The 16,163-nt window shown below is 36.6% G+C and overlaps 4 protein-coding genes across 4 annotated transcripts; 2 read left to right on the plus strand and 2 right to left on the minus strand.

Annotated features, from left to right (window-relative positions):
- The first annotated feature begins 2,626 nt into the window (after positions 1-2,626).
- Positions 2,627-3,802, plus strand: LOC111455392 (transcription factor MYB41). The gene is made up of 3 exons (XM_023097032.1): positions 2,627-2,759; positions 2,847-2,976; positions 3,055-3,802. Exons 1-3 carry the CDS (start codon positions 2,627-2,629, stop codon positions 3,800-3,802), a joined length of 1,011 nt encoding a protein of 336 aa, XP_022952800.1.
- Positions 3,803-7,899: 4,097 nt separating this feature from the next.
- LOC111454840 (uncharacterized GPI-anchored protein At4g28100-like) lies at positions 7,900-9,574 on the plus strand. The gene is made up of 2 exons (XM_023096309.1): positions 7,900-8,788; positions 9,086-9,574. Exons 1-2 carry the CDS (start codon positions 8,144-8,146, stop codon positions 9,398-9,400), a joined length of 960 nt encoding a protein of 319 aa, XP_022952077.1. The 5' UTR covers positions 7,900-8,143; the 3' UTR covers positions 9,401-9,574.
- A 1,104-nt stretch (positions 9,575-10,678) lies between these two features.
- Positions 10,679-12,836, minus strand: LOC111455612 (cytochrome b6-f complex iron-sulfur subunit, chloroplastic-like). Its single transcript, XM_023097343.1, has 5 exons — positions 12,675-12,836; positions 12,344-12,585; positions 12,014-12,131; positions 11,054-11,236; positions 10,679-10,937 (listed from the first exon to the last, which is right to left on the minus strand). Exons 1-5 carry the CDS (start codon positions 12,711-12,713, stop codon positions 10,836-10,838), a joined length of 684 nt encoding a protein of 227 aa, XP_022953111.1. The 5' UTR covers positions 12,714-12,836; the 3' UTR covers positions 10,679-10,835.
- A 1,232-nt stretch (positions 12,837-14,068) lies between these two features.
- Positions 14,069-15,374, minus strand: LOC111455304 (transcription factor MYB58-like). Its single transcript, XM_023096912.1, has 3 exons — positions 15,081-15,374; positions 14,704-14,833; positions 14,069-14,618 (listed from the first exon to the last, which is right to left on the minus strand). Exons 1-3 carry the CDS (start codon positions 15,211-15,213, stop codon positions 14,138-14,140), a joined length of 744 nt encoding a protein of 247 aa, XP_022952680.1. The 5' UTR covers positions 15,214-15,374; the 3' UTR covers positions 14,069-14,137.
- Positions 15,375-16,163: the final 789 nt, after the last annotated feature.

Genomic DNA, 16,163 nt, shown 5'->3' on the forward strand with positions numbered 1-16,163 from the left:
ACTAGTTAGCCTCAATGTTTGAATGAGACGTGGCAATGTGGACGAGGGCCAACCAAACACAAAGCATGGCTTTAACTTTAATATATTGAATAAATGGTTCTTCCCTTCACCAACAATGGATTAAATAATCTTTTGGGGATTAATGATTAATAGTGTATCTATTTCATGATATAAATATTATTTCCAAACCTTCATTAAAAAAAATATATATATATAGCACAACCCACTAAAAATTTCATATGGGTTCAATACATTAAAAAAAAAAAAAGAAATAACGGGTAAGATTCCAGATTGATTGAATAGAAGAACAAAACATTCTTTATAAGGGTCTATCTCTAATAGCGTATTTTAAAATCGTTAAGCTAACGACGATATAAATTAAAGCGGACAATATTTATTAGTAGTAGATTTGAACTGTTACAAATGATGTCGGAGCTATACACGGGAAGGCGGGTGAAACCAAAATTTGTGGTGTAAAGGTGAAGGAATAAGAAAGGAATGGAGTGAGATTTATGGGTTAGATAGGAGTGGATGAAATATGGCACCTGATTTTCGATGACTTTGATTTGGGTTCCTAAACCCAAATCCTCACAGGCATTTTTAGCCACATGATTTTGGTGATTGGACAAATGTCAACAGAGGATGAGCTCTTTTTAGTTGATTGGTTGACTTTTGACTTGTGTGCTACGTGGAGGGATTATAGTGGTCTGTTTCAGACAGCTAAGGCTCCAGCTTGGAAAGTTTGGAAATTTGTAGGTGAACATGTGACGCTTACACGCCATGGTTTTGCGGATTATGCATTTTAAGGAAAAAAAAGTGTAAAATAAATATTCACTCATTTTAATAATATTTTGTTGCTCAACCAAGTTAGGTTCTGTTTTCTATTATTTTAATTTAAATCCAATTTTGAAGCTTAAATTCTTATGAGATTATATTCACATGGGTAACATAGAACAAGCAAATTAAATAATATTACGTAACAGACAAAATCTTAGCAACTTCCTAAGTCTTGTTATAGAAATGTATTGTCGTAATTAGTTGTTGGGTAAAGTCCTAAGGCTTACCCATTTTTGGTGGCCACAAGTAATGTAATACGAAATGGCTTAGAACAAGCAATCGGTAAAAAATAAAACATGTTTTTTCTTCAATATTGATGAGAGAACTTAACTACCCTAACCGCCCAATCATTCCTGTAAAGTCAACTCCCCCGTATCAAAACATAGCTTTTAGCCCTCTTAACTTAGCTCCCAATTTTCATGTCAACTCATGTGGGTCTATATCATAATAATGTATGTATTAATGAATCATCTTTCCAAGTCCTATTACATATTGAAGTCAACTAATTAAACTTCAAAAAGTACGCTTTAACCCTTGGTAGGTGCAGCTAATAGATCTCGGTCATTGCATCATCTCGATGTCAAAAAGGCTTTTTTTCATTGAGACCTCCACGATTAGGTTTCTATTCGTCCTCCACCAGGGTTTCAATCTTAGGAGAGGGAGGAAAAGTTTTTGGGTGAAAAAGACAATATATTGTCTCATATGCTGATGTGGGACCTTCATCATCTAACACTTCTCCTCGAACAAAGTACGCCTCCCCTTAATCGAGGCTCTACTCCTTTGGAATCCTAGTTATTTTTTATTGCCTTTGAGGAGGCTTCACTTCTTTTCTTTTGGAGTCCTTTGTTCGATATTTGAGGATTTACCTATCTATTGGCACGACTAAGTTTAGGGCATGACTCTAATATCATGTTAGATGAACACGACTCTCCACAATGATATGATATTGTCCACTTTGAGCATAAGCTCTCATGGCTTTGCTTTGGATTTCCCCAAAAGGCCTCATGCCAATGGAGAGAGTATTCCTTGATTATAAACTCATGATCATTTCCTAAATCAGCAAATTTCATCATCCAACAACAGTAACCCTCCTAAATGGTGTAACAATCCAAATTTATATTTGAAATTACTCCCACACTAAAATATTTTTAAACAAATAGAATTAATCATTTAAATGAATATTTTCACAATATTTTCGAGAAGCAGATTTATAATCTAATTAAAATGGTCGAAAGAACCATTGAATTTAATTAAAGTTAATAAAAAAAAAGTATCATAATTTGAGGGAGAATAAAAACATGATTAACTTAAGTTCTCACCTTGCCTCGTGAAAATTCAAAAATCAAAGCTGATTTAGATCTAGTGGTGATTACGTTTCCAAATAGGAGAGGTCTTATGATGATTATAATTTTCTAGAATCTTTTACAGTGACATATATTATATTTTAATAAACTAGTGGGACCCATTAAATTTTTTTAAACCAATAAAAATACACCACATAAAAAAAATTAAAAAAAGAAATTCTATGTCGACAATATTTTACGGACTTCCCATGTCAACTCATGCGCATATACACATCATCATGCATGTATACATACATACATCCATCCATACATATGCATAGGAAATGAACACGTGGCATCTAGGACGGCACCAAATAAGTTTGACTTCGGCTTCCACCTTCAAGGTGTATATAAGGTCATCTCCTCCATACGACACCGCAGCAGAAAAACAAACACTTTTACGCTTTTTCTCAAACACTCTTAGTCTCAACAACTTTGCAAGCCAAATGGGGAGAGCTCCATGCTGTGATAAAAATGGCCTTAAAAAAGGTCCCTGGACTCCCGAGGAGGATCAAAAGCTCGTTAGATATATTCAAATTCACGGACCCGGGAATTGGCGTAATCTTCCTAAAAATGCTGGTATTTTTTTTTTCTTTTTTTTTTCTTTTTTTCTTGGCTAAATAATCATAAAAATTAAGAATTACGTTTTGTTCTTGATATTTACAGGACTTCGACGATGTGGAAAGAGTTGTCGACTTCGATGGACTAATTATCTTAGACCTGATATTAAGCGAGGGAGATTTGCCTTTGAAGAAGAAGAGACCATAATCCAATTGCACAGTGTTCTAGGAAACAAGTAAGAATAATAATAATAATATTTTACTCTTTTTTTCTTTAATTTACATTTTCTCATGGTTAATGTTTTTGCTTTTAGATGGTCGGCGATAGCGGCTCGTTTGCCTGGAAGAACGGATAACGAGATCAAGAATTACTGGAACACCCACATAAGAAAAAGGCTCCTACGAATGGGAATCGACCCGGTGACTCATACTCCACGGATCGATCTTCTCGACCTACCGTCGATTCTCACGGCGGCCATCTGCAGCCACCCACTCCTGAGCCTGTCAACGTTATTGAACAACAACCAAGCCGCCGGCTTAAATTCTGAATCTCTAAGGCTGATTTCTACACTCTTAGCCATCAAACAAGAAGACCCAAATGACAATCGTTTCCTTCTCCAAGCTCAGGCTCAGGCTCAGCTTCAAGCTCAAATGGATACATTATCGCAGCTGTTACAGCCGAATGATAACGTTAATGACGCAAATGCTTCTTCGATGCCAATTTCTACGTTTGATGAGTTCCCATATTCACAAGAGAATCTAAATTTTTTGCCGTCAAATTTGAGTGGTGGGGATGTTTTGGTGAACCAACCCAATTACGTGTACGGTGAGAATGGCTCGAATCCTACGGCTTCAGATTTACCAGAAATCTGGAATAATGATGTCCAGAATTTAGGGTTTGATTGTGTAATATCGACGCCAAAATCAAGCCCCACGCCGTTGAATTCTTCGTCTACTTGCGTTAACAACAGCAGCAGCAACGAGGATGAGCGGGATAGTTACTGTAGTAACTTTTTACAGTTTGAAATTCCTGAAGGTTTAGACTTTGCAGATTTGATGTAAATATTTGGATATTAATTTGGGGTATTTTGTAAGCTTTTTTTGGGTGTATTTTATGTATTCTTTTAGACTCCCCCATATCGTCGTTTTGTTACCATAAAGAAGATTGATTTTTATACCATTATCTGCATTCATCCTTTTATTCTCCTTTTTCTTCCATTAAATCGATGCAAATATAGTGGGAAAAGAATTGAAAGATGGATATAAGGTAAATTATTTTGTAAATTTTAAAAAATACAATGAAAATGGTTAATATTTTATTTAAAAAAAGTGATTTACATCCATCTGTAAAAATATTTATTAATATCTTTTTTAAGTAGTGTTTTGAAATCTTTTTAAAAAATTTAAGAGTATTTAAAAAAAATATTTATTTTCATAAGAAATTAACGGTAAAGATATTCTTTTGGGTATAGGTATCCTTTTGTCAAAGGTCGTTCGAGCTTTTCCTGTAGGTATCATAAGTTACTTTGGCACTATAGTGCCGATACTCGAACATTGGCTCGAGGTATTTTCTCTATCACTTTTTACATTGAAAAATTAGGGTCACCTTGCATCCTTGACCCGATAACCATCTTTCGACTAATCTAGCCTCCTCCGTCTCGAGACCAACAAAAACTAACCTACGCCTTTCAGCATGATCTTAGGCCTAGATTCTGAAGGCTTGAGTATGCATATTTCAAAATACTCAACAGTCCACGCCATGAAAGCAGTTTCCCATTCCAAAAAAAGCGATCATTTGTCTCAAATCAATTAATAGGCATCGGTTCACACAAGAATTTCAACCCTAAAAAGTGTAGTTTTGTCCATATATAGATAAATATATATATAACCCACCACTGTTTTGGGTGTGAAACTGAAAGATTGTGTGGGAATGCTTCCTCGTAATTCCTTTTCCACTTTTCTATCTTCTCCTATCTTTATGGACATCAAAAACAACCGCTTATTGACCAAACCAAATGATAGCTATGATGAACTATCAATACAAATTATTTGAGGATCTCGCCATCCTACGTTGGCTAATTAAGAGAAATATCATAAATTTATAAATAAAAAACGTTATTTTTATTGGTATAAGACATTTTCAAAAAATAAAAAACAAAGCTAGGTTGCGGTCCTAACCGAACCTATAATGTCTGGATCAAACACTTAATATAGAAATTTCTATGTGGATGTTGAAATGGATAAGGTGGGCGGTGGTCCAACCCAAATAATTCACAAAGAAAAAAAGGAAAGGGTCCTGCCAAAAGGAGGGCCAAATAAAATTAAAAATTAAAAAGGAATAAATATATAAATAGAAATTTGAATGGAAGCAGTTGCGTGCGACTGCGGAACAGTTTGCTCTTTGACTCTTCCCGTTGGTTTAAAATTGGAGTAAAGTCAATTTTTTGTACTTGGACACATTTTCTACTGTCGGTGACGCGTATGTCCTAGTGCTTTTGTCGTTTTGCTTGACTCCTTCAGCTTTTTTAAGCATCATGTTTTTATGCAACCGCTAAATTAATTATACTTTTATTTAAAGTATATTTTTAAACTTTAATTGGGCCTTCGTACATTTGCCACGTGGACCCAGCCCATTTAGCCCGATCCAATCTTACCACCATTCCAATACACCGTTTTTTCCTATTATTTGCCCCACCACCCATCCATCCATAGCTCCCACTTAGCCGTCGCAGTCGCCGCCGCTGTGGCTTTGCAGAGGCGCGAAAGAAGTAGGGACGCAGCATCACAAAAATGGCAAAAAAATGAACACAGCGTTTCCGGGTGTGGGGGCTATAGCCTGCGACAATCGTACCATTCAAAAACACATTTCCTTACCTCAATTACCAACGCCTTAGCTGCAGAGAAAAAGAAAGACCCCCCTCTCTCTCTTGTCTCTATGATGATGCATGTAATGTATGATATTGTAGAATTGATTGAATAATTGATGTGTTTTATAGAATTGATGCGAAAGTTGGGGTCTTTGTTCTTTTTTTGCTTTCTGAGACATAATTGAGTTGTTGGATTGAAAGTTGAGAAACAAATGGAAGGGACCCATAAACAAAGCTGAATGTAAAAAAAAAAAAAAAACATTCATTTTTGCTTAACTTTTTGTTTGAATCATTTTTGGCTGATTATTGCCGCCTTTACAACGTACCCATTTAGCTCAAATAGCTCAAAGTAAACGATATCATACTACTGTAAAGAGTCGTGATTGATTTTTGACGGTGTGTTGTGGGAAAGTGGGATGTGGGCGGGCACTCCACGTGAACCTTTTTTTAATGTTATTTTCTGTCTCTGTCTAGATATGTGAGAGAAAAAGTGGGTTTCATTCTGCAATGGCTGTAACGCACGCAAAAAAATAATAAGGGCTAAAGTCAGGAAGAAAATAGTTGAGTGGAATGAGATCAACACAGAAAATGTCAAACGCCTTAAAGATGCCTTCTTACTTTCCCACATCGTTTTCCCATAACAAAAGGTTTATTTATATAATATATGCTTTTTAATCCCACTTTTAGGTTTGTATTTTTTTAAAAATACTTGAAAAGCGTATGAATTTTAGTTCAACTTTATGTTTTATAAAATATTTACTAGATTTCTTTTGTATTAAATAAATTATTTAATGTTTTAATATTGAGTTTAATAAGTAGTGATAATTCTGATTGGTACCAAAATTCAAAATCATCTGTAATGTTATTCAATTGGTAAAGTAAATTGATTTGAAATATCATATTTGAATCTTGCTGATCCTATCTGTGGTCTTCTAAAAAAAGATGAGTTTTAGAAAAGACATCACCACATTGATGATTTCAAGGGAAAAAGAGGTAACATCATTCAAATTGTTTTTTTTTTAATTTTTTCTAATGAAATAAACGTGACACCTTGTTATTAGGAATCACGACCTCCACAATAATATGATATTGTCTAATTTAAACATAAGCTCTCGTAATAGATTACTCCTCTCAATAATTCCAGAAAAGTCAATAATTCACAGAGAGGAGATTTTCTTCTTACTTAGCTAACGTGGTTGAGAATGTTTGCTTAATCCCCCGTACCTAAATGGTGTGAAAGTTATCTTATTTATAATCAAATAAATTACAAGGATATGAAAATAGTAATAAATGGAAATAACAATAAATGGGGAGATTCCTACGCTAAGAAGGCAAATAGCTAGATGTTTGCTTTATAATAAAATATCAAATACCATATATATGGTAAACTATAATTTATTACTAAATATCCTTGACACGGGTACTACTCATTTTAAGTAATCTCCAACAATCTTCTCTTCAAACAACACAGTATTCCATAGAGCCTCCTTCTCTAGAGCTATCAAACAACCTTCCCTTAATTCAGACTCAACTCTATTCCATAGAGCCTCCTTCTCTAGAGCTATCAAACAACCTTCCCTTAATTCAGACTCAACTCTATTCCATTGAGCCTCCTTCTCTAGAGCTATCAAACAACCTTCCCTTAATTCAGACTCAACTCTATTCCATAGAGCCTCCTTCTCTAGAGCTATCAAACAACCTTCCCTTAATTCAGACTCAACTCCTCTGGAGCCCTAGAACAAATTACACCATTTGTTTTTCACTTGAGTTACCTTTGACTATACTTTCGAGGCTCACAACTTTTTATTCAACACTTAAGGATTCTATTAACATGACTAAGTCAATGACATGACTTTGATACCATGTTAGAAATCACGACCTCCACCATGTTATGATATTGTCTGTGATTTTACTTTTGATTTTCCCAAAAGATCTCATATCCCGTCGTATTCTTCTTAATTAACTATTATGAATCTACTTTTTATTAGGTAGGTGTGTTTGGTTAGTGAGATGAAGATAGATGGGTAGAGGCTACTCCCAAACGTCGAACCATTTCAGCTTATAGATATCAATTTTAAAAGTGGGTTTATTATATGGTTTCTTTATTTCATATCTCACCTTCTCCCTCTCCCTCACACTACCATTGACATAAAAAAAGAACGACCAAGAAAACGACACCACAACCTGACAAATATCTTCTACTCTCTCTTCTTCTTTTTTACTTCATTTTCCCTCTCTCCTTCACTCACACGAATCTTTCGCCCCGCTCTCAGACACCCACTACCCGTTTCTCTCTTCTTTTACAAACCCACAGAAAAAAAACCATTCCTTTGAAACAGTGCAAAATAATTGAGGGAAATTCATATATAGACCATAATACTATGATACAATGTAAAAAAACCCAACCAGATTTCCCTGTCTCTTTCATTTCCATCACTCGCCATTGCTCTTCTCTTCTTTTTCTTTGGAGAATATTTCAGAATCTTCTCCCGTTCTAATCATATTTTTCTTGATTACCATAAAGGGGTTTAACAAAATGCCTCCTTTTACCTTTCTCTTTATTTCTTTCGTTTTATTATGCCTTAATTTTCATTTCACTTCAGCTGGTTTCCTCGTCGAACCAGTTTCCGGCCAAAGCCAACCGCTAAATCCCGGCGAATATTCCTCCCCCAACACCGTTCCTGCATTTCCCGTTCAAACCCAGATGCAAATTTGCCACCTCGATCTTTCCGACGAGCTTTTCGGCGGCGTTAGAGAGGCTTGCGGTCGGAATCTCGACCGGAGTCGATGCTGTCCTGTTTTGGCCGCGTGGCTTTTCGCCGCTCATGCACGGGCCGCCCTTAAAATTACTGCTTCGACCTCGACGCCGGAAGCAGCCGGAGACCTCCCCATGATGCCGGACGACTCGCAGAAATGCGTCAACTCGTTGCAAACCTCACTGTTGAGTAGAAACATTAAGATTCCGCAGCCGAATGCGAGCTGCGACGCCGTTTTGTGCTTCTGTGGGATTCGGCTTCATCAAATTAGTTCGTTGTCTTGCCCCGCCGCCTTCAATGTCTCTGGCGGCGGTGGTAGCGGTTACCATAACGCCACTCCGACGGCCGCCGTTCGTAATCTTGAAAAGAGTTGCCGGAACTCCTCGTATTCCGGTTGCACCAAATGCCTTGGCGCCCTTCAAAAGGTAATTTTGATTTAATTTTTTTTTCTTGTGAAAATTAGTAATTTGTATATAATTTAACAAAAAAAAAAAAAATTTGTTTCTGATATATATATTTTTTATTTATAAAATTTAAAGAATTTTAATTTCCGCCCTGGAATTATTGAGCTTTTAAGACCCTACCCATGTGACGATTCACTATTCTAATTTTTTTCTTTACCCCATTATTCTTCACATTTGCAAATCGGCACCCACAGTGTTATTTTAAAGTGTGTTTGGACATAAAGATATAATATCCTTTGTCGGGATTGATAAATCCAGGTTACGGGAACGAAGAAGAACGCCAGCAACGATAGGGCCAGTAAAATGTTCAACAGAGACTGCCAGCTCATGGGTCTGACGTGGCTATTGGCTCGAAACAAAACGACGTACATTCCCACCGTTTCGGCCGTACTCCGAGCCATCATGTACAGTGCTCACCCTCCGCACCAATCTACGTGTAGTCCGGACCAAGAGAACATGCCGCTGGCCGTCGATTCGTTGCAGATGGAAAAGGCGCAGTCGTCATCGCCACCGTCCATTTCTCTGATTCCGATTATACCCCTACTGATTTCTGTTTATTGGCTTGCTTGGTAGTGGCGATACGGGATCATTACCGGTTGGAATCTGTTTGTTTTGTTATTTTTGGAGAAGAAAGATGCTAGTAGACAAAAAGAGCGATGATTGAGGGGCTTTTTTGTCTTTTCGCCACACTGTAAATGTCAAATCTGGGTTGTTTTCTTTTTCTGATCAGATGACCATTTTCTCTCTCTTCCAATGTTTTCCTTGGGGCTTTCATTGGAACCAGAAAGTAAACTTGCAGTTCTTTAAACATCATCACGCTTTCAAAAAATAAAAAATAAAAAATATATATATATTTAAAATAATTTATAATAAATATCGTTTATTATTGGGTAAACTATAGGATAAAATTTGTAATATAACTTCAATTTTAAATTGAAGCATTTAAAAGCTTAATGATTAAAACTTTTGATGGCACATGATTTGATTAAGATTATCCTATGTGTATATTGATATTGAGGCAATATAATATGTTATGTTGGAGGAAGCAACGCATGTGAAGAAGTGGTTATATTTTTAAAATGAGATATATAATTGGATCGGAGGTGTCGAGAAAACTGGCCATGGAACCGAAACGAGTATGTCGGAAATTGAATAGTGAAAAAAAAACACCAAATTCCAAGACATTACAAAATGTTCCAAGGCATAGGAGAGATTTGCGGTTGAATGTTTGTCTTCTAATATTGATTTCTGCCTATTTCACTTAAACAATTTGACACTTCCAACACTTTTATTCATAGTTTACTCGTGTTTTGTCATTTTCTATTCGGTGTCAGAAATCAAATTTAAGCATATATTTTCCGGGTAGAGATTGAATTATTGACCATTTGAAATGGTAATTAGTGTCTTGTGTAGCAGCTAATCCGACATGCATTCATGGACCGAAGAGAATGTTGAGGATTGTTGGGAGAGGAATCCCACATCGACTAATTAAGGAGTTGATCGTGAGTTTATAAGGAAGAAATACATCTCCATTGGTATGAAGCCTTTTGGGAAACGAAAAACAAAGTCATGAGAGCTTATGCTCAAATGAGACAATATCATACCAAAGTCATGACGTTAAAAGGTATGAGACAATATCATACCAAAGTGTCGAATTAAGAGTGTACTTTGTTCGAGGACTTCTTAGACCTCATGAGAGACTCTATGGTGTGCTTTGTTCGAGGGAGGATTGTTGGGAGAGGAGTCCCATGTTAGCTAATTAAGGGGTTAATCATGAATATATCTTTGATACGATGCTTTTTGGGATTTTTATGCTTAAACTGGACAATATCATAACTCTGTAGAGAGTCGATAATCGTGATTAATAAAGTAGAACACTACGAGTGGTACTTATCAAAGCTTATCGATACAAGCCTAGGATCGAGTTGTCTTGTATATGAATTGAAACCAAAATATACAACAGGAGAATATGGATGGATGTGGAAAGATGTTACATGGAGGAGGAGGCTTAAGCCCACCATGGATTTTCGCCAGTTCTGAAATCGGTTTCGACCCAAGGAACGAACACGACCTTCCCGTCGTCTATATCAGCATGAACCAATGCAAGAGACTGTCCCAACAAACAAAATTTGAACTCTGTTTAGTTAATGGCATCAACATATAATCTCTGAAGTTTGTTGGTTGTTTAAAGGCTTGAAATGAGCAAAGGGTTTGAAGAAGTATTACTAGAGGTGCAGGGCCTCTGACCACCCTGCCTTGATCGTTGTATTGGGATCCATGGCAAGGGCAGATGAACTTGTTCTCAGCTGCATTCCATGGCACCACGCATCCAAGGTGAGTGCACACGGCGTTGATTCCAAACGTCGCTAGTGTTTTATCCTTCTCCACTACAAGGTAGGTAGGGTCTCCCTGAAATCCATCATATACTACTTGTTCATCCTCCCAAGCATAATAACATTCATTAGGCATGTTTTGGAGCTTTTATCATATTCAAAATGAATTTGAAATATGCTTTAATCATTCGCTAGGTTTCAAAGTGTGATTTTGTGAGATCCTACGTCGGTTGGAGAGTAGAACAAAGCATTTTTTTTATACGGGTGTGGAAATCTTTCCCTAATAGATGCGTTTTTTAACCTTGAGGCTGACGGTGATACGTAACAGGCCAAAACAGACCACATCTGCTAGCTATGGACTTGTGCTGTTATACATGGTATCAGAGCCAGACATCGGGTGATGTGTTAGCGAGGAGGCTGAGCTCTGAAGAAAGTGGACACGAGGTGGTGTGCTAGCAAGGATGCTAGGCTCCGAAGGGAAATGGATAGTGAGATCCTACATTGGTTGGAGAAGAGAACGAGTGCCAGCGAGGACGCTAGCCCTAAATGGGGTGGATTGTGAGATCCTACATCGGTTGGAGATTGGGAGGTCCCATATTGATTGGAGAAAGGAACGAGTGCTAGCAAGGACGTGTGGAAATCCTACATCGATTGGAGGGAGGAACAAAATACTCTTTACAAAGGTGTGGAATAGCGTTTTAAAAATCTTGAGGGGAAGCTTGAAAGGGACAGTCCAAAGAAGACAATATCTAGTAGCGGTGGGGTTGGACGGCCATAGATTATCAACACCATAAAAAATGATTTTAACTATTTCACAGCCACATCCAAACATGCCCTGAGAGAGTTATAGTACCTTGAGCCCCTGTGTGAGGGTTCGGTCTCCAGGGCCATGTGCCTTCAGCCATTCATCTGCAAGAACATCATTTCCAAAAGCATCCTTGGCAACAATTCCACCACCAGCACCTCCAGTACTGTAATTGTATACATAAAATATTCAAAAAGTTACCAAAAAAAGAATTAGAATACAGAATCTCAGTTCTTTGAGCTAAATTGTACAGACATGACAGCACACACTAAGATGAATGTTCGGTTTGAAAGACTAAAGATCATGCCCAAAATTGATTTACCACTACTAAAAGAACAAGACCCAGCAGGTAATTAGAGAAGCAGAAACAAGAATTACCCAGGAGGGACAAAGAAATAGGTGTAAGGATACAACATGGTAGCAGTGGGAAGGCCAATAGCACCCAAAAGGAGCAAATTCATGGTCTTCCTTTTACCCATATCCGGCACTCGATCAGCCGGAATACTTGTGGCTTGACAACAGATCTTAACGCCCTTACCCTTCGCCCCCATTTGAGCGCTCTTGGGTTTCCTCAACAGCGCTTGCGAGGGACAGAACAAAGCACTTCTACTGGCGCATAGCTGAACGACAACATCATCAATAATGGGCAACAAATTTCAAGTTCCTTACAACATCATGGAACTTCAATCAACAAATTACCGCTACCTACCTGTGAGGGAGTTGCAGAAGATAGAGTGGAGGACGCCATGGATGGATCACAGCAAAGAGTGGACGGAATTTCTCAATAACTAACGTTATATCAGTGAGTGGCGCTGAGATTTGAGAGATTGTGAGCTGAATTTTGATGGCCACAAAAGGGTCTAGATAAGGCAATTAGCCACATCGGTTCCAAATGGCCACAATTTACTTGGGCCGAGATATAATTTTGGGCTATCTGGGCCAAGGGTCAATGTAACAAAGCCCAAATCATTTTCAGTAAGATCCGGCCCAAAATGTAAATGTAAAGAAACTAATTAATGTTTTTTTTTTCTTTAAAGAAAATCCAAATAAATCAAAAGATTATAAACCTTTATTTTCCACCTAGACTTATAAAAAACCACAAAGACTTGCTTTAGTCATTTAATAATTTTGTAATATTATTTTCGAAGACCAACGACTTTGACCAAATGAAACGTATCATTAATTTTTTTGACACGAGATCATAAAAAGTTGACCTACATTCAAGTCAACTCAAGTGAATAAGTATTTAAAATGAATAATACTATTTTAGTAATAATTTGGAACAATAATATTAAAGAGAGATTTAAAGATGTAAAGATGCGATTAAGATGCGATTAAGATGCGATGAAAGGGTAAGTGGTTGGGAAAAATGGTAAAGCCCTTTACAACTCCAAAATCCACTAAGAAGTTGAATAATTTTTAAAATTTGTGTGTATTTTATTAGTAATTTTAATATAATGTTTTAAAGTAAATAAAAAAGAATAAAAATGTGATTCCAAAGAATTGATTCATCTCTGGTTTTTGGAGATTCCACTTCCATTTACGCTAACACAAAAAATGAAAAAGATTAGTGGTCGAAACATCATAATTGATGCCCATCATTCTTTTATGCTTTCTTTTGAGAACACGTGTTCCACGAGGACATGAATAATTCCTCTCTACCTCATAATTTATATCTTTAATCTTCCTTTGCTTCCACCTTTTCCTACAACACAGTAAAAAAATTTAATCTTTTTAATGTATTTTAACCCTATCCATTCCAAATCTTTCAATTTTAGGTAGTTTAGGCGAGTGAGAACGTCACTAATTAACCATGGTTGTACCCAAGTAAATCATCAAACAATGACCTAACTGTCTGTGAACAGAGCCTCGCATTCCAACAAGAGAAGCAATGACCATCAAGTGACGTCTATCTGGTCAGGCGAGGGCCTAGACGAGTGCCATGATGGGATCGAGGAGGACGGTGCGTCGTCTAACCCACTACATAGAGTGGGCATCGAAGAGAATTCGAGACATAAGCAAGATAAGGACAAACAAATAGACAACCGTGGCAAAAATAGGCTTGTTGAAGAGGGTCTTAAGAAATTTGGGCATAGATAGATATAGTGAAATTCTATCATTATTACTGTATAGAGATAGATTTGGATATAGATACAGATACACGACGTTTTTTCAGGAGGGATACAAATAGGGTTGATAATTCTCGGGCAATTCCTTCATTACTTGATAGAACAAGTCAGCTTGATCAAACTCGAAATCGTAGTTAATATGGAAGAACATTGGGTCTTGACTTTGAGCTTCCAAATTGTCTACTAAAAATGGAACATCCCAGAAATCTCCATTGTTGTTATTACTTGTTTCTTGGAACTTGAATGTCGTTGGAGGGCTGTCTTGTGTCGATTCTTGGTTGGAACAGACAGTGGAGATTTCAGAGGACAACGGCGAAAATGGAGAGCTTTCCAAGATTTCATGAGAGGGAACTTCGCTTATCAAATTGGCTTTCATTTCTGTCTCTCTTTCTTTCATGGAAATTGCCTCGTTTTGTTGCTTCTTTTTAACCTTGCTAGCTTTTACCTTCTTCAAATGGGTATGCCAATAATTCTTGATTTCGTTATCCGTTCGTCCCGGTAATTTTGTAGCCATCAGTGACCATCTAATGAATAGAATCAACATGTGATATCAATATTTAACCTTTCGAATACATATTTGATGAATACTTAGAAAGGATCGAGACATACTTGTTTCCATGTTCTTGATGCAATTGAAGGATTAATCGTTCTTCTTCTTTCGAGTAGTTTCCTCTCTTCACGTCTGGACAAAGGTAATTGATCCAACGTAATCGGCAACTTTTGCCACACCTCGACAAACCTAATAATGAAAATCATAACCCCACCTCATTATTTCAATTCAAAATCATTCATATAATCGGACCCATCTCTCAATTATTCATGTTCTTCAAGGTAAAATTCAGTAAAATGAGTGATGGGTTATTTGTATTTGTAATTGTATTCACTAAAATTCACTAAAAGAAGGCATTTTTTGAAATGGGTTATTTGTGTTTTTACATAATAAGGTTGAAAGAAAGAAGAAAGGGGAAATTTAGGGTTGAAATTACCTGCAAATCTAGGGAGCTCTCGCCAATTGCAATGGCCATGTTTATGAACGTAAGCTTTGAGCTTCTCATCTTCATCAGGACTCCATGCACCTTTTTTGAGTCCATTTTCATCAAAATACGGGGCTCGAACCATGGCTGTGAACTGGAAGTTTGGTCTGATGAAGAAGAAGACTCAGAGTCCACCAACAATTTATATATCTCTGACTAAAAAATTGTAGAAATTACTGCTGGCTCGAGACGACAGAGAGGGACCCAGAAGAGGGAAGAAGATGCCATGAAAGCTCCATCGTGTTTCACCAAGACACAAAAAGCAGACGACTATAATCGAACTGCACTCAAGAAGCATCCTGTGAATTGACGAATCCAACCCAGGGGTAATGTCGACATTTCAAGTATTTTCTTTTTTTTATAAATATTTTGAAAAACAATTACAAGAGATGACGTATGTGGAGTGATGTCATTAAAAACCAATAATTTTACTTTTAAAGGATTTTTTAATATTTAAGTTTTAAGAAAGAATTAGAAACTACAATTTTGTGTGGATAATAAATATAGAACCCAAACAAACAGGGAAAAGTGTTTATTAATGGAAAGGAATATTGACGTGGCTTTCAAGTCTCGTGTCCAAACACACCAGAATCCAAAGCTCCCTCCTTTCAATTTCACGTTTTTTTTTTCAACTCTCACTCACACATTTCCATTCACACTCACACGCTGTATTGTTACTCGTATATTCGTTCACACGAAACTTTTAAAATGAAATTTAGTCCTCTAGTTTTGTTCGGAGAAATAAATTTTATTTTATTTATCTGTAAAGTGTTGCTATCATATTCTCTTACATATAAACTTTATTTATTATTTTTTTTCATGTATATAAATTAATAAATTTTGATTTTTTTTTGTTTTTTGTTTTTAAATCAAACGAAAGTAATAATAAAAGGAGGATCTTTTATTATGAAAAAATAAAAAAGGAAAAAAAAAAAGAAAAGGGAATTTTTTAGATTTGGGAAGAAGCGTTGAAAAAAATAAGATTTTTTGGAATCATGGAATTTGATTTTTCCAACAACAAATGTTTGGACATAT

This window comes from Cucurbita moschata, unplaced genomic scaffold (genome assembly GCF_002738365.1).
Source record: "Cucurbita moschata cultivar Rifu unplaced genomic scaffold, Cmos_1.0 Cmo_Scf00017, whole genome shotgun sequence".
NCBI lineage: Eukaryota > Viridiplantae > Streptophyta > Magnoliopsida > Cucurbitales > Cucurbitaceae > Cucurbita > Cucurbita moschata.